This window comes from Penicillium cosmopolitanum, assembly GCF_028827165.1.
Source record: "Penicillium cosmopolitanum strain IBT 29677 chromosome Unknown utg000004l:1.0-4361866.0:1.0-4365735.0, whole genome shotgun sequence".
Taxonomy (NCBI): Eukaryota; Fungi; Ascomycota; class Eurotiomycetes; order Eurotiales; family Aspergillaceae; genus Penicillium; species Penicillium cosmopolitanum.
Window position 1 is genome coordinate 1,327,122 of NW_026622674.1, and position 24,722 is coordinate 1,351,843.

At 50.7% G+C, this 24,722-nt stretch overlaps 11 protein-coding genes across 11 annotated transcripts; 7 read left to right on the top strand and 4 right to left on the bottom strand.

Annotated features, from left to right (window-relative positions):
* Positions 1-945: 945 nt before the first annotated feature.
* Positions 946-2,190, top strand: N7509_001926 (SDR family oxidoreductase; the record flags this gene model as incomplete). Its single annotated transcript, XM_056626563.1, has 5 exons — positions 946-967; positions 1,032-1,083; positions 1,141-1,273; positions 1,338-1,628; positions 1,684-2,190. 5 exons carry the CDS (start codon positions 946-948, stop codon positions 2,188-2,190), a joined length of 1,005 nt encoding a protein of 334 aa, XP_056492358.1.
* Positions 2,191-2,409: 219 nt separating this feature from the next.
* On the top strand, positions 2,410-3,838 carry N7509_001927 (mitochondrial 37S ribosomal protein bS1m; the record flags this gene model as incomplete). Its single annotated transcript, XM_056626564.1, is given in 2 exon segments — positions 2,410-3,255; positions 3,275-3,838. 2 exon segments carry the CDS (start codon positions 2,410-2,412, stop codon positions 3,836-3,838), a joined length of 1,410 nt encoding a protein of 469 aa, XP_056492359.1.
* Positions 3,839-4,240: 402 nt separating this feature from the next.
* On the top strand, positions 4,241-4,848 carry N7509_001928 (40S ribosomal protein eS17; the record flags this gene model as incomplete). The annotated part of the gene is made up of 3 exons (XM_056626565.1): positions 4,241-4,348; positions 4,413-4,504; positions 4,570-4,848. Exons 1-3 carry the CDS (start codon positions 4,294-4,296, stop codon positions 4,846-4,848), a joined length of 426 nt encoding a protein of 141 aa, XP_056492360.1. The 5' UTR covers positions 4,241-4,293.
* Positions 4,849-5,331: 483 nt separating this feature from the next.
* Positions 5,332-6,356, bottom strand: N7509_001929 (Rtr1/RPAP2 family protein phosphatase; the record flags this gene model as incomplete). The annotated part of the gene is made up of 2 exons (XM_056626566.1): positions 5,332-6,068; positions 6,131-6,356. The coding sequence occupies 2 exons, from the start codon at positions 6,354-6,356 to the stop codon at positions 5,332-5,334; spliced, it is 963 nt and encodes a 320-aa protein (XP_056492361.1).
* Positions 6,357-7,434: 1,078 nt separating this feature from the next.
* On the top strand, positions 7,435-11,156 carry N7509_001930 (SH3 domain protein; the record flags this gene model as incomplete). The annotated part of the gene is made up of 6 exons (XM_056626567.1): positions 7,435-7,597; positions 7,656-8,099; positions 8,155-9,141; positions 9,204-9,290; positions 9,347-9,663; positions 9,711-11,156. 6 exons carry the CDS (start codon positions 7,435-7,437, stop codon positions 11,154-11,156), a joined length of 3,444 nt encoding a protein of 1,147 aa, XP_056492362.1.
* Positions 11,157-11,732: 576 nt separating this feature from the next.
* cwc25 (U2-type spliceosomal complex subunit CWC25) lies at positions 11,733-13,158 on the top strand (the record flags this gene model as incomplete). Its single annotated transcript, XM_056626568.1, has 2 exons — positions 11,733-11,761; positions 11,847-13,158. The coding sequence occupies 2 exons, from the start codon at positions 11,733-11,735 to the stop codon at positions 13,156-13,158; spliced, it is 1,341 nt and encodes a 446-aa protein (XP_056492363.1).
* A 1,410-nt stretch (positions 13,159-14,568) lies between these two features.
* On the top strand, positions 14,569-16,274 carry N7509_001932 (oleate hydratase; the record flags this gene model as incomplete). The annotated part of the gene is made up of 2 exons (XM_056626569.1): positions 14,569-15,131; positions 15,200-16,274. 2 exons carry the CDS (start codon positions 14,569-14,571, stop codon positions 16,272-16,274), a joined length of 1,638 nt encoding a protein of 545 aa, XP_056492364.1.
* A 207-nt stretch (positions 16,275-16,481) lies between these two features.
* On the bottom strand, positions 16,482-19,193 carry N7509_001933 (putative AP-2 adaptor complex subunit beta; the record flags this gene model as incomplete). The annotated part of the gene is made up of 6 exons (XM_056626570.1): positions 16,482-17,604; positions 17,678-18,106; positions 18,163-18,527; positions 18,591-18,666; positions 18,730-18,914; positions 19,158-19,193. 6 exons carry the CDS (start codon positions 19,191-19,193, stop codon positions 16,482-16,484), a joined length of 2,214 nt encoding a protein of 737 aa, XP_056492365.1.
* A 557-nt stretch (positions 19,194-19,750) lies between these two features.
* Positions 19,751-20,416, top strand: N7509_001934 (ER membrane protein complex subunit 4; the record flags this gene model as incomplete). Its single annotated transcript, XM_056626571.1, has 2 exons — positions 19,751-20,283; positions 20,341-20,416. The coding sequence occupies 2 exons, from the start codon at positions 19,751-19,753 to the stop codon at positions 20,414-20,416; spliced, it is 609 nt and encodes a 202-aa protein (XP_056492366.1).
* Positions 20,417-20,619: 203 nt separating this feature from the next.
* N7509_001935 (MFS transporter) lies at positions 20,620-22,272 on the bottom strand (the record flags this gene model as incomplete). The annotated part of the gene is made up of 3 exons (XM_056626572.1): positions 20,620-21,081; positions 21,144-21,920; positions 21,988-22,272. 3 exons carry the CDS (start codon positions 22,270-22,272, stop codon positions 20,620-20,622), a joined length of 1,524 nt encoding a protein of 507 aa, XP_056492367.1.
* A 660-nt stretch (positions 22,273-22,932) lies between these two features.
* On the bottom strand, positions 22,933-24,569 carry bna5-1 (kynureninase; the record flags this gene model as incomplete). The annotated part of the gene is made up of 4 exons (XM_056626573.1): positions 22,933-23,372; positions 23,420-23,900; positions 23,957-24,303; positions 24,377-24,569. 4 exons carry the CDS (start codon positions 24,567-24,569, stop codon positions 22,933-22,935), a joined length of 1,461 nt encoding a protein of 486 aa, XP_056492368.1.
* Between the last annotated feature and the right edge of the window lie 153 nt (positions 24,570-24,722).

Below are 24,722 nucleotides of genomic sequence, written 5' to 3' on the forward strand. Positions count from 1 at the left end.
GGAGGGAACTAGCAACTAGATAGAAGACCCCCCATTGCCCGGGGCTTCCTAATATTTGCAACCGATGATATGTCAAATTAGGGGCAACATTATCTATGGAGAACTGGTTTTACTCAACCAACTTGGATGGAATGGTTGATTGATCTGCGGGCAGAATCAGAAACCCGGAAAGGATCTAGACCAGGGGAACGAATATGGGTACTAAGGTAGGCGGAGGCAATGTGTAGATAGGAATATGCGGTCATAGTAGTAATAGCACGTACCTGGGCACCGATACTGCACTTAGTATGTCAGAGTCCCATGAGATAATTTCTCTTAAGGTTCTCACGTAGGATACTACTAACTAGTAGTAGTACCTCCTACTTCGAATTACTCCAATTAGGACGTGTCTTATTGGGTCGCAGTAAGCATCGACGTCATCTTTCTGCAAAGAAGTATACTCGTACACTAGTAATATATCTATCTCATCTGACTAGGCTCGGAAGATGTTTACGCTGTCTAGATGTGTTGGTAACCAATTTTTAGCGTTAAAGCACAGCAGGGAGGCGTTCCCATACTAGCGATTGCCAGCCCATGAATTAGATGCTATTGGTAGGTACCTGGGTACCGAAATATATGCTCCGACCTCGGGCTGCATGATGCTGATATGATTCCAACCTTGGAACTTGAGACTTGAAAAGGGTCGGCAATTCGGACTCGGAGATACGCGGGGCTATGGAATACTAAAGTCCATTTTGAGTTTCAAGATGGCGAGATGCCTTCGTTCCGTGCTTCCAAGGTTATTTGTAATCGACTCTGTAGTATGCATGGTGGGGAACAATGACGGGATCGAGGGGTACCGGAGCCATAAAAGCCAGAAGCGTCCTCGAATTTACAGAAGCTCTCCAAACTCAACTGATCTGATTGAAAGTCCAACTATTCATTCTCCTTATTTCAATAGACAACATGGTCAAGGTACTTCTTACAGGTCTGTCACCTCCGAATAGTCTCAATTGGAGGGCACGTCATGGATCTGACTGGTCGCAATATAGGTGGCAGTGGCTTCATTGCTGCTCATATTGTCGATATTCTTCTGGAACATGGGTGAGTTCTTCTTGACAAGACTAGCTGATTAAATGATTGACCATTTTAAATCCCCAGCTTTGACACAGTAGTGACTGTCCGGTCGGAAGAAAAGGGCAAACGAATTCTTGAGGCCCATGCCAATACACCCAAGGAGAAACTATCCTACGTGGTTGTCAAGGATGTTGCCCAAGTGGGAGCATTTGATGAGGTTAGTAGGATGCAACCAAAATTCAAAAAGAAGCTACAGATATTGACTAGAGTCATTGGAGTAGGCTGTTAAATCTAGTCCTCCCTTTGATTATGTTCTTCATACTGCCTCGCCGTTCCATTTCAATGTCCAAGATCCAGTGAAAGACTTCTTGGACCCTGCAATTAAAGGAACTACCGGGATACTCAAGGCCATCAAAGCTCATGCCCCATCAGTCAAACGAGTCGTCATTACATCTTCCTTCGCTGCAATTGTAAATGCAGACAATCATCCAAAGGTATACAGCGAAGAGAATTGGAACCCAGTTACCTGGGAGGAAGCTGTGGACCACTCAAAGGTTTATCGGGCAAGCAAGGTAAATCACTGTTTATCATGAATTCTAAAATTACTCACTAACAGTTCTGAAATAGACCTTTGCCGAGAAGGCCGCGTGGGACTTCGTTGCGAAGGAAAAGCCAAACTTCGACATTGCAACCATCAACCCACCCCTGGTGTTTGGACCAGTTGTTCATTACTTGAACTCCCTGGAAGCTATCAATACATCCAACCAACGGGTACGCAATATTATCCAAGGACAAATGAAGGAGCAGATTGCTCCATCGGGTGTATACCTTTGGGTTGATGTTCGAGATGTTGCACTCGCGCATGTTCGGGCCATCGAAATCGAAAAGGCAGGTGGCCAGAGATTCTTCGTCACTGCTGGCTATTTCTCCAATAAGGACGTTGTCGAAATCATCCGTCAGAGTCACCCTGAGTTAGAGTCAAAGCTTCCTCCAAGTGACTCGCCTAGTGACCTCCCAGCAAACATCTATAAGATCGACAACACGCGTTCGCAGGAAGTCCTGGGTCTGAAATATCGGCAGTTGAAAGAGACGATATCAGATACCGTTGATTCTCTGTTGGCTGTGGGAGCTTAGATTGTAGACCTAAAAATGGAAGTCTGATTTGATTTGATTTTTTTTTCTTTCAATTTTTGGAGAATTTTTAAACGCTATTACAGTTGTAGTCCTCTAAGTATACCCGGCAGAATGTCCGGGGAACTGCGCCTTGGGTAGTTGTGGTCCGCTGTACCCACTCTTTGTCAACTTTTCTTTGCGCGCATCCATCTAGCTCCTATCCATCGTGAATTGAGCAAGATGGCGACCGCTAGGGTATCGCCAACGGCGAATCTTCTGCGGAAGTCTCGACTATTTGCCCTTCCTCAGGCTTTGCAAACTCCCCGAGACCCGCCATCATCTAGGGTTGTGAACGAATCCAACAGCGCGACACTTCCTCACCCTACCCGGGCATCGATCGTAACGCCGCAGTCTTCGCTGGCTCGGGGCGATTGGGGCCTGAAGCGACCTCTCCCATCCAAGTCGACATCGGAGAAGTCTTCGAGGCCAGTTGTCCGCATGAACGCCCTCGATACCTACGAACATGTCACCGATTTCGAGTCCGCGGCCGATCATACCATGACCCTGGAGAAGTTCCAAGAGCTGCACATGCCCATGTCGCTGCCCTCCAAGGTCAATTATGCCACGAGCATGACCCCAAGACACCAAAGTCCCTTCGAAACATTCGTCGACAACACCGAAACCAGCAAGACACTTGGAGAGGCGGGAGCCAAACAATTTCGACACACCGGACCTTGGCTTGCTGGACAGACCGAGGCGGAGTTCGCGGGTTATCTGAAGCAGATTCGCCGCCAAAAGCCCGAACTGCTCCAGAAGATGCGTGAGCGCTTTGACTCCAAGCGCTACGCAGAAGCCCGGAAGCTGGCCCAGGACAACGGCGAGGACCTGGAGAAGGTCCAGCCTCCCAAGATCACTGACGCGGAGTTCAACACATATCTCAAGTCTCTCCGTGAAGATCCCTTCGCCCTGGGCCCCGTTGTCTTCGAGTTGCTTGATCTTCCTTCCGCTCCTACCGTCCCCAGCGAGCGCATCGGCCGCAAGTACTACCAGTCCCCGGGAACCAAGCTGTCCGCCCCCGAGTACGCCGTGACCGGCCCCCCCGAAGACACACCCGTCCGCTGGTCTTTCATACGCCCGATCCCACGCCTCGGTTTACAACCACCCTCAACATGGCCCTCAGGCTTACCAGAAGCCCGTTGAGGCCCGTATCCTGCGCCCTAAGGGTAGATTTAAGGGACGTGTGTCGAAGGCTATTGCTGGTGTCGGTGGTATTGCCGTCGAGGACTTGAACGCCATGACATTCATTGACCAGGGCACACCTCCTGGATTGACTGCCTTCGATGCGACCATCCCCGGTGGTGCCAAATACTGGGTTTCGCCTATCCGAGCCGCTGTCGATTCCGATGGCAGAATTGGCCTTTCTTCCTACCGCGCTGGATCTACTGCCAAGGCTCCATATGGAATTAAGGATTATAAGAAGCCTAACGCGATGAGCATCACCGAGGCAGCTCGTCAAGGAGCTCACGTGGTCCCACGAATGGATAGCCACCGTCCCAACAGCCCCCGCTTCAGGGCTGGCGCGGAGAACGCCCCAAGAAAGACTATGCGGGGAACCGAAGATATTGCTCGCAGCCTGATGGAGAACCTCAATGCGCCCAAGAAAGACTAAACGTCTGAAGGAGTGCGCAATGGTCCGAACATCCTTGACTTGTGATATTTGCAAAGAACTGTACGATTAGAATTGTTGCTTGTGTAAAGCTGCTCTCACTCCCATTACCCTTTCAAACTTGTTGTATAAACCCGCTGCATCAATTTCAATTTCAATCTCAAACTAGTACTCGTACTCTTTCAAGCTCAAGAAGGAATCTAAGTAGCTGGCACTCCGTAGTCCATATCAGCACACTACCTTGCCTGTCACCGCCCGGCAGAAAGACAACAAACGTAAACCTTAGAAACAAGGCGTCAATCGCCCAATATGCAATCACGTGAGTTATTAGGGCTTGATTAGGGCAAGGACCCGCAGCACACAAGCGAGCGGAAGGTGTCAACTCCATCCCAGCCGCGCATTATTGAGGTTTCTCGTCTTGAACATCCGTCCACTTCCAGCCAACACCAAACGCCAAAATGGGTCGCGTCCGTACTAAGACCGTCAAGCGGTCCGCCAAGGTCATCATTGAGCGTAAGGAATCCCTGCCGCTGAACAAAAACCACCGATTCAGGATTTTTGCTAACTTATTAAAAAGGCTACTACCCCCGCCTCACCCTTGACTTCGACACCAACAAGCGTATCTGCGATGAGATCGCCATCATTGCCTCCAAGCGCCTGCGCAACAAGGTACGAAATCACATCTACACTGCGCAACATTCGCGAACATCAAATGCTGACTTGCTTCTTCACAGATCGCTGGTTACACCACGCACTTGATGAAGCGTATTCAGCGTGGCCCCGTCCGCGGTATCTCATTCAAGCTCCAGGAGGAGGAGCGTGAGCGCAAGGACCAGTACGTCCCCGAGGTCTCCGCTCTCGATGTCTCCCAGACCGAGTCCGGCCAGCTCGATGTCGACACCGACACCAAGGACCTCCTCAAGTCCCTCGGCTTCGACAACCTCAAGGTCAACGTCGTCCAGGTCAGCCAGCAGCAGCAGGCCGAGCGTCCCCGCCGCTTCGGACCCCGCTAAATGCAGCGCCCCGAATAATCCTCTCGGAATATTCAAAAAAGTTCTTTGTCTACGGCCGACTCTTGGCGTTTCCCACGAACGACACTTATTCTGGCTGGCTCTGTTCCCGGCTATTATGGTTTTAGCTTAGATGGACCCTCTCCATGGATGAGGAATGAAAACATGATTCCCCGTTGACAAAGGTGTCGCCGATTCCCTGTAATGGGGATGACGCTTGATTGCCAATACATTGTCCTTCGTTTTTTTAGGCCTGTGAGGGTTCACGCCCCCAGGCTTGATTACGTAGAGGAGATCTTGAACCTCTGGTTAGAGATTCTCCGGTGACCTCGATCGTGGCTACGCATATGTTCTTCGCAACTTGCAGCCTGATCACTTTACATGGTCATTTCGTAAATTCATTTGTAGTATGCTATTTTTGCCCTCCGGGGTATTAATTGTAGAACGCCTGCCAACACCAAAATGCCAAGGCCTTTGGGCCCATGATCAGAGCTGATCGAGGATGTCTCTGTCCTTAAGGGTATTAGACGACTCTTCGAGCTGTTCTTGGGGAATATATCCTTCAATAGACCCTCCCATTTCATCACCGGGACCCAACTGTGGAGCGGTGGGAGCCGATTGCGATGAAGGTTCCTTCTCTTTGAGTTGGACGTCAACACGACCTTTTCGAAGAGATAAGCCGGTATCGCCACGTTCCAAAGCAAGCTCCTGAGATCGTCCAGCTTCCTGGATCTTCAAATCCCTCAACCCAGCCGTTATATCCGATTCGCTACTTTGAGGGACCGCCGAAGCCGACTTTGAACTTCCAGCTTCCAGCTGTTGTTTTTGCTTCTGCTTCTGCTTCTGCCTTTGTCGTCTCTCTCTCGATTCCTCGAGAAGCTCAATTCTGATATCCTCAGTTTCATCCGCCCGTCTCTCCCAAACAGGCTGCTCCGAAAGCTGCACGCGAATGAACAGAGCTCGCTCCGCGCATTCATCCGAGCACCACTTTTCCAAATTTTCCCTTGGGACAATATCCACCGCGCGACCACGGCCACCTGGACCGCTTCCCTTTGCGCCGTACTTGAAGTGGAAGGTTGAGCCCGTAGCGCCGACCTGTTTGCGATTCTTGCGGGGGCAAAGACCGTAACCGCACAAATCTTCGTAGTTTCGCTCCATGATCATATTATCGTAATCGCCAGGTCGGAATAGTTGTAAGGCGGTTTTGAATAACTGGACATCTTCTGGGGAGGGGTGGTCGGGTCGGCGGAAGGGGAGGTCGGAATCTCGAGGAGCTCGATCGTGCGATCTAGAATCATGCCCTCGGCATCTTTCTGGGCTTGGATCTGTTGGGCATGTTGGAGGGCGATGCCTAGGTGGCGTGCGGTTGCGCCTGGGCGAGCTTGGAGGTATTTATCTTGTTCTTCTTGGGTTGGGTGTGCGTAGGAGGATTCTTCGACGACCGAGGCGAAGGCGGTTGGAAGAGAGGTTCTCAAGGCGGGGTTTGGGGATGAACCCTGCCGTGTCGACATGTTGTATGTTGTATGCTCAGTAAGGAAATCAAGAGAGGTGGGTGTAGAAGTTGTGTGTAGGATGTGCAATGATATCGGGGGAGGTTGGAAATCTCGAAATTCTGGATCAGGTGGTTGAAGGAAGTTCCGCGCAAACAGGAAGCCAATGAGAAGAAAGCCGACACTTCACCCCTCCAAAAAAAGCTCTGACGTCGCCTTTGGGGGTTTGGGCAGAAGCTGGCAGATCTTATACATCCTAGTAAGCTACTAGTAGTATAATTATTCTCATTCTTCATATATAATTGTGCCTTTACCTTTGCCTCCTTTTCTTCTGGTGTACTCGTACCTCTTACCTCTTACTACTACTCATACTCCCCCGTGATACAACTCGGACCCAGTTTATAGTCGACGGTGCTGCAGGTGGCTTCGCCCCCTTCAGTAACATCACTCCAGATAGGATCAAACACCCCGGAGTTTCATAAATTTCACACCAAATCTTCGCCTTGACCAGATCTCCAAGTCCTTCCCACCCTTTGCAACCTGACTCTTGAGCTTCCCCCAGTTGTGTACCCTGGTTCTTATTCTTGGTAGCCGCCGATCGTCAGTGTGGAGCCTCCCAGAGTTGCGTTGCTTTGCCCATCCCGCCAAGTGACGACCACCTCACTGCTTCATCTTCACCCAACTCTCCCCCTCCTACTCCGAGCCCGCAATCCCTGGCTGGATTTCCTTTTTTTTCCCCTCCCCATTATCATATCGACCCATTCCTGTCTTCGGTCAGGGTGTTTGGTCTCGTTCTACATAGTGAGTGCTTCCCAAGATACCACTCCGAGTTTCCCCCCCCTCCCCCCTCCTCTTCCCCCCAATCTCCTGCTCCTACTAGGCACCAACTCATCCACACCTTCGTCATCCGAAGCTGACCGACCTTTGTTGCTACCACAGAAATTGACCCACGCCACTTTCAGTACCCCTGCATGCCAGAGGTATCGAAACTGGTGCTTACCTTTGTACAGTCCTTGACCTGATTGTCGTCACCGCCCTCTTGTATCTTAGCGTCCTCTTTACCTCCCCCCAGTTCCTCTGAACTTGGTCGATTTGCCAGATGTCCAACCCGCCTTTTACGGTTCGAGCGGTCTTCGAGTACGCTTCGGGCCACGATGACGACCTAAGCTTTTCGATAGGCCAAGTTATTACCGTCACGGATGTGGAAGATGCCGAATGGTATAGCGGCGGATACACCGACGGCTCCGGGGGCAAGCATGAGGGTATCTTCCCTGAGGAACTTTGTGGAGCGCTATGAACCTCCGGCCCCTCCACGCCCAGCGCGCCCGAACAGAGCGAAGAAGGAGCCGGAGCCAGCACCAGCGCCGGTTGAACCCCCCGCGGTGATCGGGAGTCAACCGCCCGCGGAACCTGAAGTTGCCGAGCAACTACCGGCGGATGAACCTGAGCCAATTTCCCAACAGCCTCCTGCATTGGCGCTTCAGTCTCCTCCTCTGATATCAAGCCCTCCAGTCGAAGAACCTACCTCGCCTGTCCAGCTCGCACATCCGATCCCAGCCCCTGTCGCACCGGCAGCCGACCCCGCGCCTCCCGTTGTCAAGGCTTCCAAGCCGCCCCCACCTGCTGTTGCTGAGAAGCCCTCCTCGTTCAAGGATCGCATCGCGGCCTTCAACAAGTCCGCTGCCACCCCAATTACCCCTTTCGCACCCGGTGGCCAGAAGCCAGGTTCCTTCGTAAAGAAGCAATTCGTCGCCCCTCCTCCAAGTAAGGATTCCTACGTGGCACCTGCACGAGAGCCTGCTCCCAAGGTATACAAAAGGGAGGAAGATCCCGGAGGTGCAAGAGCAGATAGCCCGCGAGCCTCCCGTTTCAGAAAGCCGCCCTCCCCCTCCTCCACCCCAGACTCTTCCGCAAGAAACCGAAGAGGGGGCAGAGGATCAGCCTAAACCCACCAGCTTGAAAGACAGAATCGCACTCCTTCAGAAACAGCAATTAGAACAGGCAGCGCGCCATGCCGAAGCTGCTCAAAAGAAGGAAAAGCCCAAGCCCCCCAAGAAGCCGGTCGAGCAACCGATCGAGGCCACGGAGCCTATTGAAGATACCGAGGCTTCGCCGATTGAAGCAGCTGCACCCATCACCGCCCGGGATCCTAGCGTTGATACAGTGCGATCCAAACCCCCACCGCCCCAGCCTCCTACTCCATTGGTTGCACCTGAGGAAATTACTAGCGATGCAAACGATGCGGATTACTCTGCAGCTGCCGATTCCGAGGATGCAGGAGAGACCTCAACCAGCAAGGATGATGAAGATGAGCGTCCGCGCCAAATGTCGACCCATACTATTGAACCAAAGGCCGAAGAGGCTGACGTCGAGGAGGGAACAGAGGAGGAAGAGGAGATGGATCCTGAAACCAGACGCCGGATGGAGCTTCGCGAGAGAATGGCGAAGATGAGCGGCGGTATGGGCATGATGGGTCTCTTTGGTCCCCCAGGTGGTATGCCAGGCATGTCTGCTCCTGGACCTCGCAAGCCCAAGACCCCTGGCGAGTCCGAGAAAAGACTTGGTGAACCTGAACCGACCTCTCCGGGCAATGCTCCTCCCGTCCCTATGATTCCTCTGCCTGGAATGAACCTCAACACTAAGCCTACCCCTCCCGATGTCGAGAAGGAGGATGAGGAACCACTGGCAACTCCTGTCTCTGAGCAACACCCATCACGCGAGGTGCCAGACGTGGAAGAAGTTGTTCACGAGGGCGCCTTGCCGCGTCGCTCTACTGACCGGGCTCCTCCCGCCCCACCCGCGCATGGTATGTACTCACTCTGATATGAAATAAGAAATATGTTGAACTAACCATGCCATGATGTTCAGCTCCCGCACCGCCTTCCAGAGAATCACGACCCGTTCCTCCTCTTGTGATGACAGAAGAGCCGGGCTCGCCTCCACCTGTTCCTGGAGGTAAGTAATAAACTCAAACTCTATCTTCAAGTTCTTATTCTGACGATTTCAACCAGGTCGACCGGCTCCTCCTCTTCACAGAGCTTCCGAGGCTGGAAATGAGTCCGATGATGAACTGTCTGTCCACGCAGGAAAATTGTCGTTGGACTCTGGTGCCCGAGATCAGCCTCGAGCCGTCCCACCTCCAGTCCCTACCTCGGCAGTTCCTGACAGCATTGATTCTCGTCGCTCCTCAACCTACGAGTCGACACCTTCAACTCCAGCAGCCGAAAAGAGAGCGAGCCGCGTTCCTCCACCAATCCCATCAAACCCGCCTATGCCACCGACACAGAGCCGCGCTCCCCTCCCCCTCCTCCCAACGCACCCCGTCGGCGTTCTACCGCTGACAGCCGCACAAGTGCTGCCTCTCCTCCCCGACAGGCTGGAGAGGGCGTCGAGGGCGAAGTTACCGAATATGACGGAGATTATGATACTGACATCGCGTCGGGGGCTAGATTCAAGGATGCCCTGCGATCTCATGAACGCGATTCCAGCTTTGACGAGGGCACCATAACCGATGATTATCCTCCTCAATCCCCACGCAGCCCCCAGGAAAGTCGCCAGCCTCCGCCTCTTCCCCCAGCCGCTGCTCCACGGGCGGTTCCACCTCTCCCGCCTCATCAACCTCCTCGAAATGCCCGGGCTTCAATTGATACGCCTCGAGGACCTCCTCCGCCACCGCCTGGCAGGGAGCCGCCGCCCTGTGGGGATGATGATGAGTACGACCCATTTAACTACACTACTCCATCACATGGTCTGCCGCCAATTCCCACCGGTGGGCGCCCTGAGGCTCCTCCACCCCCTCCCCCGCAGCCAGTGACAGAGTACGATGATATGTATGACGCTTCTCCTGTTGAGAGCCACGCAACCGACACCTATCCTACAGTGCAACATGAGAAGCGACCTTCTCTTGCGCCGCCGCCGCCTCCCAGCCAAGCTCCTTCACTCCCATCTCCATCCGTTGGTCGAAGTGGACGGGCTTCCATGGATATGCTGAGAAACCAACCCAATGTCCGTCGTTCTATGGATGTTTCTCGCCCATCTGTTGATCAGGGATATATCGCGACCGACATCGATCTGGCAGAGAGTACTACTTGGTGGACTCAGCCTAACGCTACACCTCCTGTCTTCCAAGGCCGCAAGGATATTCTCTTTGAGGTTGAAGAGTCATCTTCGTCGAAGCGTGGTGGTAAAACAACCATTTCGAAGGATATTTACGTCTTGTTCATGGATTATTCCCAGACTGTCGTGACGGTCCAATTCGATGCCAAAAACCCTGCGGATGCTGTCCTCGAGCAACGCCATGAAGCTACCCCTCTCCAGCCTCGACAGGACCAGTTAGAACAGGCTCACCTGCAGCTGGGAACCCGCATTTTTGAAGCAGTGAATTCCGTTCAGAACTCAACGGTTGGCGATGGTACTCCGTTCGGACTGGTCCAGCATCTTCTGAACCCGCTGGCTGATGCGCTTCTTCCTGTTGGTACTCGAGCCTATGGTGCACTGGTCTACTCAAACCTGGCCAATGCCTCGGTCTCGCAGAATGACGAGATCAGGGCGGGTGACATCGTGAGCTTCCGAAACGCTCGCTTCCAAGGTCACCGTGGCACCATGCACCAGAAGTATAGTGCCGAGGTAGGCAAGCCCGACCATGTGGGTGTTGTTGTCGATTGGGACGGCACAAAGAAGAAGATTCGCGCCTGGGAGCAAGGCCGCGAAAGCAAAAAGGTGAAGATGGAGAGCTTCAAGCTGAATGACCTACGCAGTGGTGAATGCAAGGTCTGGCGAGTGATGCCGCGCAGCTGGGTCGGCTGGGAGTCCTCGAAATAATGGATGAGGTAGCATCTCTGCCTTGATGTGGGAATGATGATTTCCTTTTGTCTTTTTTTCTTGTCTAGATTGGCGGGCTCGTGTATGATCCATATGTCGACTCTTTCCTGTCCTCCCCTCGCCCTCCCCCTGCCCTATATCTTGTCCTTCTATTTTTTCTTCTTTCTACTGATCATCATGCTTATGTGGTAATGAGACAGCCTGGATGATTGTTTTCGATGGAGAATTGAGCGAGCGTGCACCCCTTTGCCTTCTTTTCTTGTGGTAAATTCTGCATGATGAATACTTTCCGCTCCATGTTTTTCCATATTCTCCATTACCTGTATCTATTTGCAATGCATCCATTTCAATTCCGAATACAAAGTTTTTTTTACTCTTGTTAAGTTGATTCTAGTGCTTTCAATGAAGTTCTGATATAGAGGGTATCCGAAGTCTGGGCACACCCTATGTACGATATGGGGGTGGGTCACGTGCTTATATATGCCTCAGGCGGCGAGTGGCCATTTCCTTATCGGGTCTCCAACTCCAACCTCGTCTTTTTTCCCTCACCTCCAAACTCCCCTCACAGTCGCCAACATGGGTGGTGGTGATCTGAACTTGAAGAAGTAAGTAACAATTTCCCATCCATTTCCACGACCCGCTTGCTCTCCAAGTCCGTGGATAGACAGCAAATTGCTAACCATAACCCAGATCATGGCATCCGTCACTAGTCAAGAACCAAGAGCGCGTATGGCAACAAGAAAAGCGCGCTCTGGACGAGCGCAAGCGCATCGACCAGGTGAAACGCGAACGCGAAGAAGAGCGACAAATCCAAGAGCTCCAGCGCCTCCAAGAAGCTTCCGGCAAGCCTAAGCAGCATAATCGAGTCGATTGGATGTACCAAGCGCCCTCGAGTGCCACCGGACATTACTCTGAGGAGATGGAGGGGTATCTGCTGGGAAAGCGGCGAATCGACGGCATCCTGCTCAAGAATGACACCGATAACCAGAAACTCGAGAAGGGTGCGGATGTGGTTGGGGCGCATGCGGCGGCGGCGGCGGGTCCGTCTATCGGGTCGCAGCGTGATACTATGTTGAAAGTCATGGCGGATCCGTTGTTGGAAATTAGGAAGAGAGAGCAGGCGGCTCAAGAAGCTGCTATGAAGGAGGCAATTCGTCGCAAGGAGCGGGAAGAGAAGCGTGGGGCTCGCGATGGTGATCGAGACAGAGACCGTCGCCATCGTGGTGATCGTGATCGTGACCATGACTCTAAGCGCCGGAGATATAGTGATGATGCGGAGGATGATCGGCGGCATCGGAATCATAGGAGTTCTCGTCGTCACCGATCTAGATCGCCTTATTCACCTGAGCGATCTTCTCGCCGACACCGCAGTGAACGAGACCGTGACGATGATCGCGAGCGCCGACACGACGACACCAGACCCCGCAACGATGACCGTACTCGTAACCGCAGTCGGGATCGTCATGATCGTGAAAAGGATTCTCACGGTGATCGCCGCCGTGATAGGGACGATAGACGTGATCGAGACCGAGACCATGATCGTTCCTCGGGTCGACCTCGTGAGCGCGAGCGCGAGCGAGACAGATCTCCACGACGATCATCTGACCAACAACCCTCCTCTGAAGACCGCAATGGCCGTGGTTCCCGAGAGAACTACCGCCGCGGACGCGACTTCAACAATCAACGAAACGGCTCGTACGGTCGAGACCGAGCTCCGCCGTCTCGCCCAGCGCAGAACAAACCCGACCCCAAGGAGCTGGAGCAAGAGCGCCAACGTAAACTGGCCGAGATGCAGTCCAACGCCAATAATCTGGAAACAGATCGACGTCAGCGCATCACTGAAATCGATGCCCAGGAGGAAGAGCAACGGGAGGCTGATGACAAGCAACGCTCAGACCGTGGTAGATTCATGTCTCAAGTGCACAAACGTGTTGGTGAGGACAGTTTGGATGAACGTATTCGACGCAGCCGTGGTGGTCTTTCCAAGATGGATGAGGAATGAACGTGCTAAGTCTACGGTCGTTTATATCTTTCTCCTATTCTGTCTGTCGTCGGTGATGAAACCCGTTCTCCATGTATTTTTTTATTCTGATTTCAGCGATGATTCCCACCGTTCACCAAATCAATCATATCTAGTTGCGAGTACTTCCCTAGGGCTGTTGTAGTACTTGATCAAGAATCTCCTAGTAAATGCTTCAGGGCGGATGGTCTCATGCAGAAATCACTAAAAGAAAAATAGGTTCCCACCTCCCCAACTTTCAACCACTGTGCTAGGTAAACAGCAAGCATATTGAACCAGTGGTAGTAGTTATCCAACTACTGCGTATGTTACTAGTTTTGTTTAGAGTCAATCATCGCAATATGCAACGAGGAGAGAATGCTCGGTGCATATGGGGAGTGATCAATCGAGTTGAACACATCTGTCGCATCGGTACCGGTGGCTTTTTGCAATATGGTTCAACTTTGGTTGGAAGTTATAGTTCTGGACTCCTGGAAGCTCAAAAACCATAACTAGTGGACTACACAGACTGTACTAGTAACATGAAATATTACGGTACTTAGCAGCCATCGCCTATTTAATTTTTTTGTATACAAGAACTTGGAATATAGTACTTGGTAGCCATTGCCCCGTCGTTTTTGTATGCAAAAAGTAGTATACCATTGCCATGACCAGGATCCTGCCCGCCACAAATTCCAAGGCAATGACTACTAATTTTGTCCTCCCTGGACGCTATCGACTGCCATACGAGTAGCCAACACCTGGTTCGCAGATAGACAGGGACGACTGGGCTCCGTATCGGAGTGTCACATTCCCAAGTATGCTTGTACTGTATCTTGCCCGTGTGTTCTCTTAAAGTTTCTATTATTGATTGATGTACTAGGTACTGCACGTTGTTACACTGTTTGTTTTTCTCTTATGCCTCAAGCCTCATCTACGCATTCTGGAAGTATTCTGTACTATTGAGTGGTAGACTAAGTGTGAAGGCATACCGTGGATATAACTCCGACCGACTAATTTAAAATGCGAGTAATATAACTATCTGGACGTCCATCTATATAGATGGAAATATTGTGCCGCTGCACACCTGGAAAATTAGACAGTCATAGGTTGAGCCAGATATGCGAGATACGGGTCATGTGGCGACGGGATGTATGGTTCCTGTTTTCCACTTCAGTCATACTAATTATCTGCCGCGAGATTTAATTGGTCTCAGATACATGCCAAACAACCACAATAACGTCACTAATTATGGCAAACTGTCAACGATGCTCTAGATGCTCTAGATCGCGCAGACCTCGTAATAACACAATGTCATCACATTCTAATATAAAATCTCGATATATGACCAATCCTGTGTAGTACTTTTTGCCCTCATCCCATCAAAGAGCAACCACCAACATCTTTTCCCAAATGAAAAGAAAAGAATCCAAGATTCAAGAAAAACGTTCACCGGAAGACACCGAGGCTTGGATTTTGGGTAGCGGGACCTCATCCTTGGCATCGGCATACTTTCTGATCAAGCAAGCCGGAATACCACCCCCGAAGGTGCATATTCTAGAGTCATGCGATTCAATCCAGCAAGTTATGCATCGAAATGGTGATGCTACTAGCGGTTACGATCAACTTGCAGGGTGCTTACCTGTTCCAATTGGTGGACCCTTGAAAGAGATCCTCGCTGATATCCCATCCTCGATTCTAACTCCGGGTCGGCCGCAGAGCTTCCTGCATGAAATAGAGTCAGCCGAAGTACGAAGGAACATCCGGAAAGAAAGCAGGGGCATTAGCATTCTGATTGAAAAGAATCACGTGCTGAAGAAAATCGCAACTGCGTCATTGAACTTGAGCTTAAAGCATCGACTGCATCTAATACGCTTTATCGCCAAGCGGGAGAAACGGCTAGGGCGCAGTCATATTAAGGACTGTTTGCCTGAAAGCTTCTTCTTAACTTCTTTTTGGGCTATCTGGTCCGCTCAGTAAGTACCTTTGATATGCTGCTAAATCTTATGAGTCCTAATCTGACGAAATCTGCGCTTCTCCTCAGATTCGGTCTCCAGCCCTGGCACAGCGCAACCGAATTTAGGCGTGCTATCCGCCAGTACATTGGAGAGTTCCACGGCCTATCTATTTTGAGTGGTCTTGATATCACTGGCCCCTACCAATACGAATCTATATTTCTTCCAATATTCATTTTCCTACAAAGCCTCAATGTCGATTTCCAGTTCGATACCAGAGTTACGGGCATTACAACCACAAGATATGACCATGATAAACAAAGGGTTTCGAGGCTTGACCTGATTCAGGATGGATTCAAACGCTGCAACTACCTTGGACCGCATGATGTCGTAATAGCAACCATAGGGTCAACGATGTCTGGAACCGCAATAGGATCAAATGATGAACCGCCACTTGTCTTATCACACTATCCGAACGAGGAACTTGACGAGAACTGGTCAATCTGGCTCGCGCTTTGCTCAAAAAACAAAGAATTCGGCAACCCTTATAGTTTCTGCACCCGCCGGTCCCAATCCATGTTAGAGTCCTTCACAATCACTACTGAAGAGCTCACCCTTTTCAACTACCTTACTTCAGTATCACTATCCACCTCGACAACAGGGGCATTGATCGTCCTCCAAGAAAGCCAGTGGAAGCTAAATCTCTGTATACCCGCGCAGCCAGTTTTCCGGGACCAGCCTCAAAATGTGCGCATTCTCTGGGGCTTCGCACTCTTCCCAGAGTGTAGAGGGAACTATATTAAGAAACCGATGCTCCAATGCTCGGGGGCAGAGATTCTAGCGGAAGTTCTAAAACATGTGAACTTTCCAACTGAACTGCTCTTTCGACATACTGTGACTATTCCACGTGTTATGCCACGCATGAGTTCCCTCCTGCTTGCGCACTCTTCGGATGAACGCCCTGAGCCCGTTCCTCGCCTCGCCTCTAATATCGGACTGGTTGGGCAATTCGTCGAGATTCCGGAATATAGTTGTCTTGACATGAGTTATGGTGTTCGTGCAGCGCAAATAGCGGTATCCCAGCTGCTGGATCTCGGTATACCTTCTGTTAGAATGAGGAGGTCACAGTTTAATATTTTCCTTAGGATTCTTTTATGGAGATGATAGTAAGTTTGTTGTTGGATCTGCGATTGGATTTACTAGGAGTGGGACATAAACGATATCTCCTGTGCGCTCTCAGCAGCCTCGACTACTAGTTTCAAGGGAAACAGGGGAGGTTGTTTTAATGAATGAAAAATATTATCCGTTCCCATGCTTATTGAACAGATATCAACGCTTTCTATCTACAATTACAACCAAATATCAAACAACTCATAGAAGCAATAGCTCGCCTGTAGCAGCACCACCAGCATATTGCGGCTGGTACCCTTGTTGTTGGTTTTGTGTCACAACAAACTGCGTCTGCGGTGCACCACCACCGCCCGCACCATCGCTACGGCCTCCCAGATCCATCGAGGCCATTTGTTGCGATCCTATCCCATTGAAGTATGAATCTGCTGCACTGATTGCGTCGCTGGACGTGTTTGAGGCGGCGGTGGAACCTTGGGCAGGGTTGGGACCGACGGGGAAATTAGGCGGGGGAGGAGCATTGATTGGACTGATAGGGTTGCCTGTTGTGATGATGGTTGCTAGGCCGCTATTACTTGTTGATGATGCGGCAGCGTTGGCGCTGGGAGGGTTGTATTCCAGCATACTGGCAGTGCCATCTTCAACTCGTGGCCTTTGCAAGGCTGGGCTCTGCTGAAGACGACGAGGACGTGCGGCACGGAAAACCTGGTGGATGGGCTTTAGGTAGACAGTAGCTAGTGTGCCGACATTAAGACAGAGTTCCTCGAGGGTTCGGGGGTCCAGCTTCTCGCTCTCGGCAGTGATGGGTGGCTTCTGGCCCATCACGACCTGCTTGGCTGTCGCCGGGTCGGTTGACAACAAACGCCAGTACATGTAGCCGCGGTCTCTGAGATCGGGATCATCGGTCTCTTCAGTGCACCATTTCAGAACCTGTGGAACAAGCTGTTGACCCTTGGTGGGCCGCTGAATAAAGAGCTTCACAGTAGCCGTGAGCAGGGCCAGCTGCACTTCGACTGTTTCATCATGGAAAGTTGCCAAGTAGTCCTGCAAGAGACCATCCGAGTTATCGATACGGTCTGCGTACTGACCAATGATCCAAATAACAGCTGCCTTGGCTTCGGGCTCATCGAGGTCATCGATATTGCGGATCACGTGGCTGATAATACTCTCGTACTTGTTGGGGTACTTGCGGAAGATGTTGCGAATCACCACTGTCGCTTCCTGGATAATGTAGGGAATCTTGGCATCGACTAGCTCCAAAAGTGTTTCGATGCATTGCTTTGCGGCCGATTCAATCTTGATGGCCAACTTTCCAATGGCGCGAACCGCCTTGCGTACAAAATGAACATCAATTTCAGTCGCATACCTGTAAAAGCGTTAGTTCAAATAAAGAAATGAAGAACAATAGCCAGATCTGCAACGAAATTAAAGATACTTACTCTCGAAGTTCTGCCAATACCACAGAGATATTATCCTTCGTGGTCAACATGAACATCAACTCTAACTTTGTCACTTTGACATAGATCGGGTCGTTATAGTTGCAGAAAAATACGCGGATATCATTACGCAAGACTTCCGGCCGTTTCTGTAAAATCAAGATAGCATTTCGCAATGCCAAATATTGTATCTCGGGTGGTTTAGAGAGCAATGTGACGAGAGGTGGTGAAAGCTTGCGGCATAGCGAGGTGATATGTTTTTCGTCGGCGATATAGTTCATGAGATAGAGAATGACCCGACAAGATGTGAGGACAACTGCCGCGTTCGAGTGAGATAGTCGCGGGGCAATTCGCTCTGCCAGCAGAAGCGCCTCGGCTGTGTCCTGCGGCACATACGACATCAAAGCTTCGAGGATGTAAGATTGACCCCATCTATAAAAGGAGTTAGTCCGGGTAGCCTTCGGGTTTTGGGACTTGGAAAGTCTTACTCAGAGCAGTCGGGTAGAATTGAGACCAGCTTTGAGGCGCTGACATAGTCAATCGTTAAGGAAATCGATTCACTACGGCCCCAGATGTCCACCAGTGAAGCCAAAACACTGGAGACAACGGTCGGGTTCTCATCCTTCAACATTCGGTTCAGGCGATCGATCAAATCTGAGTTCTCTACCGTCTTCTTGTCATGCTCATATAGTTTTGCAACGCAAAAAGCGGCGGTCTTTCGGACATAGGGGTCGTTGTCTTGCATGAGCCGTTTGAGGGGTTGGAAAGTCGCCTCGACGAACTCGCGCACATGAACGTATGAAATGGTTCGCAAAGCAAGTGCGCGCACAAGCGGGTTGGTGTCTTCCATGTCCTACTCAACAGTTAGGATGCAGGCTCAACATTGAATCCCAGGGGCACTAGGGTCAGAACATACATCGACCAAAATCGGCAGCGCTTTCAGCGCAACCTCGGGCTTCATTCGGGAATAATTGACCAAGAACAAGAAGCACCTGGGGCACATTAGTAAAAAGGTTCAAGGCCAGGCCCCGCGCTTATCGATTTGTGGCACATACATCTTCTTGATCTCCAAGCTGGGCAGGTTCATGCAGTCGATGACATCGGGAAAGAGCGCAACCATGTCGTTATTGCTCATGGTCATATTGGCGACGATTTTCTTCAGGGCGATCTTTTTGGCGGAGTAGTTCTTGTCTTTCTTGCCGCCGGAGTTAAGCTCCTGTCGCAACTCGGCGACCTTGCCCTGTCGAGTTCGCGAAAATGGTGAGCTATATGGCGAAGCATAGGGGGCAAAACCGATGAACATGAGGGGTATATGGCAAAAGAGGCAACGTAACAAAAAGCATAGTGTAGAGAAACAACTTGCGAAAGTCGCCGAGTCATCTCATAAGAAGATAAACCTTATGTATAAGGACGAGGTGCGGGGAAGGGAAAGGGGGGGGGAAGCCACTATGGGCAGATCAGACGATCAGACACAAAGACTTACCCTAGCGAAGAGCTTTGCGTCGCCGCCGGAACTCATGGCTGCGGCGTGGACGAATCGCAAGGGTTTCTAAAGCGCGGGTTCTTCTCTTAAGCTATCCTGGGCGACTTTTGGTGGCCGAGGAATCCGATCACATGCGATAATGGTATTTGAGATCCTTCAACGGATAGAAGATATAGACGAGAGGTGATAAGGTAGGTGCTTGGCGCTGCAAAAGACCGAAGGATCCGAATCTGGCGGTTCTGGAGGGAAGAGGTTCGTGGAGAAAAGGGCGAGATTGGATAGGTTGCTTTATTGCGCCGCAATTGTGGCCCGGTCGGGGGGGGAAATCGAAGACAGTCGATATTATTGACTGAACATAGTCAATGGTATTGTAATTCCGGATCGAAGGAGAGCGTATGGAATGGGAAGGGAGTGAAGTGAAGTGAAGCGCGTGAAGGGAAAGGAGAGTCTTGAAGGGTCGAGGGCGGAGTGGAGTGGGCAGAGAAGTGGGTGGAGTGGGCAGCTGCGGAGGGAAACCTCCTGTTCTCTTCTCTTCACCTCTTCCCGTCTTCCCCCACGCCACCCCTCGACATTCATCCCACATCTTTGAGATAATGTCGGCCCTTCCACCTCCACCTCCTCCGCAATGGGTTGTCGCGCTCAACTCCCCGATGCCCCGTCCTTCCAAGGCCGCCAACAGCATCCCGGATCCACCTGGCTTCACAAGCTCGAACACCCGGGGAGGAAAACAGGTGAGCTTGCATAACCCCACAGAAATGCATCATGATACTGACAGGCATCAGCGTCAGCAACAGGATAAACAACAAGCTACGAGACCCGAAGAGACCGACACCCTCAAGCTGAAGAAGGCTTGGGAAATCGCCATGGCCCCATCCAAGCAATTGCCCATGCAAGCCATCATGATGTACATGTCCGGCAACACTCTCCAGATTTTCAGCATCATGATGGTTCTTATGCTGTTCAAGGGTCCTATTCAGGGCTTGATCAACACCAACGCCGCCTTTGCCAAATACGAGACCCCGACAACCAAGGCCCGTCTAGTCGGAGTGAAGGCTGTCTATGTGTTGATGCAGCTTCTGCTATTCGCCCTTGGAGTTTGGAAAGTAAATGGGATGGGACTATTGCCGTATGTGCCGATAAATCTAATGCCCTTGCTGATGCTATATACTAACGCATTCGACAGAACTACAAGATCGGACTGGCTCGCTTGGGAATCGGAGCGCCAACCTTTGGAGCGGGCCTTTTTCGCGTTCAAGTAATATCCGCCGCGCTAGAGTGATTATATCATGAAATACAGTTTGTTCTTATCGATAAAAATGGTCACATCATGCTATATCTGATGATATAGCTTCTCTTCATTATGCAAGGGTATCAGTAAAATGCCGTGCGCACATAAGCTCATAATAATATCAATGCAGGCGAGACATTGGGGCTACCGTGTTTCGCCAACGTTATAACTCTATCAATTCTTCTCGGTCTCGGTCTCGGTCTCGGTCTCAGCACGCACTTCCCCTTCGAGCTTCTGTGCTTCTTGTTTCTGCCGACGGGCTTCGCGCCATGCAGGACCCCGATGGATCTCCCACAACAGTAGCGGGGAGGTAGCCATCATCACGAGAGCAATGAAGGTGAAACACCAGCCACGACCCATGGCCGAAAGCATGGGATCAATGAGGGCCGTCGCGCCAGCACCGAGCAAGCACCGCACAAAGTTGTTGGCCGCGGTGGCCTTCGCTGCCTGTGTCGGGTACAAGTCCACTAAAAGTGTACTGACAGTGTTAAAGGCGCCTGTCAGGGTGAGACCCATGAAAAACAAGATGGTCGTCGGTGCAGCAAGATGGACGCCATAGTTGAGGCACCAGCCAAAGGCAAGGACGCAGAGACTGCCGGTAAATAGCATTGGGAGGGCTATTTGAAGACGGGCCTTCTCTATGGGAAAGTTTCGCAGATCTGTGTGTCGATTCTTGACCAAGGAAAATTCATGCTCACTGCAATCCGGCGATAATTGCGGTCCAGGAATTGCCCATTTAGGATCGACGCTATACTTGCACCAACTCCGAACGGAATGTAGCACAAGCCAACCTGGAGGTCATCGAGACCGTATTGAGCATTGAAGATCGATGGAATTGTTGCACTGACGTCGTAGAAGCCAGCGAATAAGATGGCATTGCAGAAGAGAATGATGCTGGTGTCCTTCTGGAAGACAATGGCGAGTGTCTCGAACGGATTAGGGAACTTGAGTTTCTGCTTCGGTGCGGTTGGTAGGGATTCACCCGCCTCGTGAGGTTTTCGCGATCTCAAGTAGTTGATGAGAGAAATGTTCCATTTTTGAGGAGGCAATGACCCATCACCAACAACACCACGAGCTGTTTCAGGAAAGAAGACGAGAAATGGAATCATAAATGCGCCAGAGAAGATAACAAGGAACCAGAAAATCGCTCTCCATCCGAGATACTGAGACAACAGACCACCGATGACCGGTCCTATAGAAGGACCCAAGAGAGAGCCGGCAGTAACAAAGCCCATGTAAGATCCCCTCTCAGATGCAGTGGCCACATCGGACACTACTCCCGATGAAAGAGCAATAGTGGTACTGCTTCCTGCACTCTGAAGGCACCGAAGAACGAAGAGTGCTGCATATTTGTTCTGCAAAGCGAGTCCGATATTGGCGGCAATGTAGATCGCGAAGCAGACAATGTAAGCCGGCCTTCTTCCAGCTTTATCGGCAAAATCGCCAATGAACATGGGCGAGATGCCTTGGAAGATCTAGCATATCCAACTTGTCAGTGGTGCTGTCCAGCCAAGTCGAATAATACCTTTTTATTTCACTTACCATGTAACTCGTGAGAGTCAAATTCATCAGGGAGTTCGAGACATGAAGATCCCTACCCAACGTAATCAACGCTGGGAAGTAGATTTGCGACGAGACTGGCGAGAAGAATCCGGCCCATGAGGCCATGAAGACGATAAATCGTCGCTGGCTGATTGTGAAGATAGAGTAGTCAACGTCTGCAACATCCCCACTTTGATTCCCCGCAGTGCCATTCTCGTGGTCATTTGTATTTTGAGCAGCTTCTAAGTCTGTTGTGAGCGTTACCGGTGGACTTGGTTTTTCCATGTCTGCTTGGTATATACGGCCGTTTTAGACGATGTTTGATATCGTCCAGCACAATGGCCGTGGATTTCAAGGAGACTCGGAGAATTTTGCGGAGCAAGGGAAGCAATCTCGCATATGGCGTCTTTTTTGCAGCGTTCAGTCCACATCTAAGGTATTGCTTGAGCCAATTATGAGTGGAGAAAATAAGTAGGGTGCCGAGATGCCGAACTTGAATGCACTTCAGTGTTATCGGCGGTTAACTCCGACACCTGTTTCCGACTTCGGTGTCTGTCCTGGAACGCCGAAAACTTGAATGGGTGTTTACAATTTCCAGGTTTTGAATAAAATCACGGTTCGTCAAATTTAGTCGTTTGGAACTTGAAGATATATAAGCGAATAAGGTCTCTAGTCTCATTGTCAGTCAAGGATGTAGTAGAAAGTAGCTTGGTGAAAAAAAAGAAGAAGATTGTGCTGCAGACTCGGACCTAACCATCTATGGATTCTAGAGATAACAACCACTAGTTAGTAAAAAGTCAGCTGGAGAAACTTCTGCCATATGAACGTCCACCCGGGCATGTTGGAACTACTACTAGTAGTAGTACTAGGTATTCGAATGGTGATATTAGAAACATTCATTCATTGGATATAGAACACCATCTATTTCTAGCCATTACATCCAAGTTATTGACCTTCGACTGCCTTCTGGCATGCCTCAACGAAGATCTGACAAAACTGCCACACTTCAGTGTATGTGTTGTACAACGGCGCAGGAGCTACGCGGATAACATCTGGCTTTCGCTCGTCAATAACGACGCCGTTTTCCTCCAAGTGATGGAGTACTTTGTCCAACAACCCTGGCTTAAGCCTCAAACTAAGTTGAGCTCCTCTCTCGGCCGGATTTGATGGTGTGATGAGAGTGAAGGGATTCTCCTCCGGGGAACCATTTGGTGGGCATGCCAGAAGCAGGTGCTCCAGATAGCCCGTAATACTGAGAGACTTTTTCCGGATTTCCTCCATTGTCGCCCGGTTAAAGATCTCGAGGGAGGCGATGACCGCATTCATATCCAAAACAGATGGATTCGATAGCTGGAAGCCAGCAGCGCCGGGTTGAGGGACGAATTCTGGATTCGGTCAGTAGGTTTCTGGTAAGTTGTTTAGTGTTACCTACTATTTTCCATGTTGAATCGTGTCTTGATATCTCCACCCCACCAGCCCGAGAAGCGAGGACGGAAGGTCTCTTCACTTCCAGGCTGCTTTTCATCGACACGACCGTGACGCTCGTGTACGAATAAGCCCGCCATGCCGCCGGGTCCACTGTTGATATACTTGTACGTGCACCAGGCTGCAAAATCAACATTCCAGTCATGCAAACGAAGGTCTACATTTCCAGCGGCGTGTGCACAATCCCAGCCAATTATGATGCCCTTAGAGTGAGCATGCGCGGTGATCCGTTCGATATCAAAATATTGGCCGGTATAAAACTGGATCGCTGAGAGAAGGATCAGTGCAGTGCTGGATGCATTGTCATCAATCACCTTCAAAATCTGCTCTGTGCTCAAGATGGGACGGGCCGCATCCTCGGGCTCGATCAGGACCATGGCGTCTTGGATGTTAAGGTTATGATGTCGGATTTGAGACTCGATGGCATACTAGAGCTTGTCAGCACTTGTGATCTCCAAGGTAAAAGACAAGAGTGGCAGCGTACGTGATCACTGGGGAAGGCTTTGCCTTCTAAAATGATCTTGTATTTCTCTTTCGTTGGTTGGTAGAAGCTCGCCATTAGAAGATGCAAATTGGCAGTCAATGTGCCCATGACAGCAACCTCACTTTGCAATGCTCCCACAACAGGTGCCATGAGCTTGGCGCCAGCTGTATCTACATCGACGAATGGGGGAAGCAACTCGTCCTCGTGGGGAACAAAATGGCCTGTCACGCCTTTTGTTGCCCAAGTTCGCAGATACTGCTCGATGTAGTGTCGAGTCTTCCGAGGTTGTATCCCTAGCGAATTGCCGCAGAAGTAAATGCATCGGGCATCGGAAGTTTCATTGTGATCTGCACGAACCCGTCAATGACACCGGTATTATGGTTACTTCCAAATATATAGTGTTGCGTAGTGCATACATACCCTGTTTGACTGCGAGTGTTTTCCTCTGTAGATCCTTTACAGAAGGGATAATGAATTCCTCTCGGAAGTTTCGGAGAGGATCTTGGGCGTCCAGAGCCTGGGCATACTCTAGTTTGGAGGCTTTGATATCATCCTTGTATGGTAGCGGGGTCCCGGTTTTCGAGTCCCTGGAATGCTGTTGGGACGGCCCCATTGTTGCGATTTATCATGAATATCCACACGAATTGAGCCAATGAATTCAAATTGAGAGAAGATTCCTCACTCATTCCAGTTTCATCAAGAAATGCCACTCTCCCACCTGAACCCCACCATGCCGGAGCTTTTTATTCTGCCACCGCCCTCCGGT